Below are 4,680 nucleotides of genomic sequence, written 5' to 3'. Positions count from 1 at the left end.
CCCCGTTGCTATGCATCTCCATGAATAGATCATTGCGTGTGCGTAGAATTTTTTTTATTTTCCATGCAACGTTTCCCAACAATATAAAGTCAAGACGGTTATTTTACCTGCATTTCTTTTTTGGTGGACTTGAGTCGTAAGAAAACCGTACTATTAAAGAGGGGGTCCACATAAAAAAGGTTTGGATGGAATCATCACGTACACATCTTTATTTGCACCCACCTTCCATCTCGCTTCATGGGAGTTCCACTGTTTTTCTAAAAACCTGTCCTAGGGCTACCCAATGGTAGTACTGCTTGTAAGAGGTACTTCCGCTGATCCAATACCGCGTGTACTACTGCTTGTTGTTGTTGTTAGCATCATATAGGTTGTTCACCTAATTGCATATCTAGACAACCTATCTGTTGTTAAACCTAATTTGTTAAGAAAATTTAAAAATTAGTAGTTGCCTACTCAACCCCCCCCCCCCAGTCAACCATATTGATCCTTTCACCAGCGCGCACCCCTCGCTCCGCCTCGCGCGCCCATTTGGGTTGGCCCATGAGCGGTGACAGGCACCCGTATTTTGTTTTTGTTTTTTTTCCTACCGTTTTTGTTTTTTCTTATTTAAATAATTCGGGATTTCGAAATAGTTCAAAAAACTGAAAAAAATAGAATTTTGAAAAAGTTTGTGGAGCCAAAAAAGTCCCTGAATTAGAACAATATTCACGAACTTGAAAAATGCTCGTTGTTTCAAATAATGCTAGTGAATTTGGATATTGATGAACATTTTTAAACATTATGGTGAACACATTTTGAATATGAAGAACATTTTATTTTGAAAAAACATGGATGATTTATTTATTTTTTTGACTTTTTATGAACATTTTGGGAAACTATGAAAAAAAATTAGAATTTAGGTTAAAAAAATTAAATCTTGATGAACAAATTTTGAATTCCATGACCCTTTTTTGTGTCCATTGAACAATTTTTGAATTTGAAGAAAAAAAAATGTTCGTGGATATGAAAAGAAAATTCGCAAAAAAGGTGGAAAAGTAAAGAAGAAAAAAGAAAAGCAAAAGAAGAAAAAAAATGAAAGAAAAAGAAACAGGTAAATGGGCCGGCCCATACGACACCCCCGCTGCGAGAAGGGGGGGGGGTACGCGCTACAGGGAAATGGGCCGTATAGGAGTCCCAACGCGAGGAATTTTTTTTAGGGGCCCAACGCGAGGAATAGGCGCGCCCGTTGGAGATGCCCTAGCCAGCCATGCGATGCGGGCTGTCAAACTCAGTAAAGAGGGAGGGCCGGGCCACGGATGCGTGAGGAGGCCCAAAATCCATGCAAACCTAGCCCTAGGTGTGCAGCAGACGGGCAAGAGAGGAGGGCCGTCCGTAGCAGGCTATCCAACGGCCGCCGTGTGTTGTGTTGTGTCTCGGAGAGAGAAACAGAGGCGTTTTGTAGATGTTTCCGCCGCCGCAGCCACTCCATTTCCCTTTCTTCCTCCTCCCACTCCAACTCCGACCCCAACCCCCTGTCCCCTTCTTCTTCCGCCGCCCGGAGGACTCGTCCTCTCCGTCTCGTGTTTGTCCATGAATCCGGCTCCGACTAGGACCTGATTCTCCTCCTTATTCTCCCCCCTCTATATAAATCCAAACAAATACCCTGTGTCTGTGTGATATCCAGATCTACCATGTCGCTGAAAGGCTACCACGAAGCCTCACTGCATCCGCCGGCTGCGTATGACGCGGCGGCGGCGGCGCCGGAGGCAGCGGAGTGGGACTGGGGGGAAGCCCTCCTCGACAGATCCGCCTACATGGTCGACAAGAAAGACCACGAGAAAAACCATACCTCCGCCTGCCGTCGATTTCGGAGGAGCCTGCACAACAGGGAGGTGGAGGTGGAGATGCAGGTCAGCCTGTTCATGGCGCCGCCGCCTCGCGTTTCCTACTTTTGCTGCTCCGCCAACTGCACCGACAACGACCACGGTGAACAAGGAGACACCCCCCGCTTGTTCATCCGCGAGCCTTGGATGATCGCCACGGAGGGTGACCTTGCCCTCTTCACTCTCTGCCACGGCCACAACCGTTCCTTCTACTCCGAAAGCAGCAACTACGACTACTTCCTCTACCAGGCAGCAGCCTCACCGGCGGGGAAGCCGGAACTCACCCGGCTCCCGCGGCCCCAACCCAACATGCTACCAGCTTTCGGAAGTCGCTGCTTCCCTACCGGCAGTATTGGCATCTTGCGTTACTGCAGCAACATCCCCACCGCCGCCCACAAAATCCCCTTGACGCCCCCCACCCCTATCCCCAGCCCCTCCGTCGCCCTTCCCCGCCCCCAAAGTATCCCCTTCACGCCCCCCACTTCCGTCCTCAGCCCCTCCGTCGCCCTTCCCCGCCCCCAAAGTATCCCCTTCACGCCCCCCACTTCCGTCCTCAGCCCCTCCGTCACCTCATATTCTCAAGCCCGCCCCAAGGATGATGCCTGTGATGCCTACAGGATTGCGGCGCTAGCCTACGACCCTTTCCACCCCAGCCATTCCGGATACTACCTCTGCACCTACGACTCCAAGGACCCTCGGTGGAGACGCACGCCCGCTGCCTCTCCACAGCCACCACCGCCTGAAGACTTTGTGTCCAGCAAGGTCATCACCATCCGCCGCTCTGGCTCCGGCTCCTGTTCCGGCATCATGGGCTGGGTCGACCTCTGGAGTGGCATGCTCCTCTGTGACGTGCTCGCTGCCGCCGCCGACACCCTCTGCATCCCGCTTCACTATCTCACCTTTCCAGAGCCGAGGCAGCTGCGAACTGAGCTCCCTCTTGCCACAGACATTGGATACCACTTTCGGGACATCGCCCTAGCCAATGACTCCGGCATCATCAGGTTTGTCGACCTTCAGGTCCACGCCGAACCCAGCCCGCGCTCGCAAACTCCTAGTGGCTGGACGGTGGTCACGTGGACCTTGGAGGGGCTCAATGGCGGTCTGGATGCCCTGTTTTTCCGGCAGGAGCACGAGATCCATTCTGGACATATCCACGGCTACAACCTGCCTCAGTCTCTCTTTGTTTCCAACCCCATCCTCAGCTCCGACAGAGATGGCGTCCTCTACCTCTTGACCAATGCCAGCAGCGAAAACACCAACAACATGCCGTCGAAGGTGATTGCTCTTGACCTCAACCAGAAGATGTTGCTGGACGTGCAGGAATTCGACAGGCAAAGACCCAGCTCCTACATGACCACTAGCATCTCCAGCTATCTCATGCCAGCTGCTGCAGGTACTGCACCATCGCCTCCCCTCCCCGTTAATTAATTATAACATACGTCGGTCATCGACATGCATGCCTTGCTCAAATTCATCTGAGACCAATGTAGACCATGGCATGAGTCTAGTTTTATCATCTAAGGTCAATCGATATGTTGGTTAATTAAGTAGTACAAGTTCATATATGACTTGAAAACTGACGACGCCTTTAGCTTGGTGACAACAAGATTCCCTTCCTGTTGACAAATTTCTTTTTCTTAACATGCATGCATGGATGTTCATTCTAGAACTAGCTAGAATTTGTCGTTGTAGACTCTTTTTTATCTGTTGGCTTTGTTAGTTGTGATTTTATTTTAATAAATGAGAAGGGCAAGGATTTATTTTTCACAACAAAAACTGTTCTTTTTCTGTGCAGTTTCAAAGGAGAAGGAGAGTATGAAACGGCGTGCGCCAAAGTCTATGGGATCCGCTCGCAAGAAGCAGCCTGCCATCGCTAACCCAGCAGCGGTAGGAGGAAAGGGTGATGTCGGGGATGCAATGGACTTGTCACAGTAGGTGGTTTGTTTGGTGGTTTGTTTGGGTACGAGTGCCCTTTGAGATGACTACCATCATGGATTCTTTGCTCTCACAAGTTTCAAACCATGCCATCCACCATCGCAGGAAGTAGTATGAATCAGAATTTTATTTATTAAGTTTATGATGGAGGTTAATTTAGGAGATGATTATTTATATTTAGAGCTCCCTCCAGGTGCCTGTTAATTTGCTTACTATTATTATTGTGCTCTAGGTAGCTAGTACAGGATGATGTCCCTGCATGGTTTGTAATCCCCTCCGTACCTGCTTTGTTTGACTTTCTACTATTGTTAAGGTTATTATGAATGTCTCGACTGCGTTTTGACCTTACTTACTATGTTAACTAGTGTAGTAGTTGTTGGGGCACTTGTATATGTGGCTCGATAGTGATCTCTACACTGTGCAAAGTGTCAATCTTGTCGATATGAAGATCCGATTACGTTACCACAATGTCATTCACGCACCATATATACATACTGGATTACTGGTCACTTGCAAGCAACTTCAGAATGGGTCCTATACCTTCTTCAATTCTATGTACATGCAGCTGTGGCACAAGTATTGGGTTGCTGCCTCCACCTGGGGGCAAATTCGTTTCTCTGTCTTACTCAGTCGATTGATATGGGGTCACGATTTTAAGGGCTCAAGACAGTTGCATGTATGCGATGTTGATGCTTCCATCTTATACGATGATCTGCCGTTTTTTGGTCGAGATGATGAGCGCAAGATGCACTGGCTCTCCTGGGAGGGAGATCTTGCCGAAACCAGAGGGATGTGGAGATTTGGGTTTGAGGAGGGACCTTCACGCCTTCAATATTGCCAAAATGCACGCTGAGGCTTGGTGAATTCTATAGACCCTCGAAAA

The 4,680-nt window shown here is 48.8% G+C and overlaps 1 protein-coding gene across 1 annotated transcript; it reads left to right on the top strand.

Moving 5' to 3' along the window:
* Positions 1 to 1,439: 1,439 nt before the first annotated feature.
* Positions 1,440 to 4,126, top strand: LOC119274993. Its single transcript, XM_037555767.1, has 2 exons — positions 1,440 to 3,255; positions 3,658 to 4,126. The coding sequence occupies exons 1-2, from the start codon at positions 1,671 to 1,673 to the stop codon at positions 3,795 to 3,797; spliced, it is 1,725 nt and encodes a 574-aa protein (XP_037411664.1). The 5' UTR covers positions 1,440 to 1,670; the 3' UTR covers positions 3,798 to 4,126.
* The last annotated feature ends 554 nt before the right edge of the window (positions 4,127 to 4,680 follow it).

This window comes from Triticum dicoccoides, chromosome 3B (genome assembly GCF_002162155.2).
Source record: "Triticum dicoccoides isolate Atlit2015 ecotype Zavitan chromosome 3B, WEW_v2.0, whole genome shotgun sequence".
In the NCBI taxonomy this organism is placed as follows: domain Eukaryota; kingdom Viridiplantae; phylum Streptophyta; class Magnoliopsida; order Poales; family Poaceae; genus Triticum; species Triticum dicoccoides.
Note: the sequence above shows the minus strand (reverse complement) of the source record. Positions and strands in the feature narration are given on the sequence as shown.

Bases quoted from the DNA above. Each gene is read 5' to 3' on its own strand.
- LOC119274993 (XM_037555767.1), top strand. From the start codon at position 1,671: ATGTCGCTGAAAGGCTACCACGAAGCCTCACTGCATCCGCCGGCTGCG. The intron at 3,256-3,657 runs GTACTGCACCAT...TTTTCTGTGCAG, and splicing joins TCTCATGCCAGCTGCTGCAG to TTTCAAAGGAGAAGGAGAGT.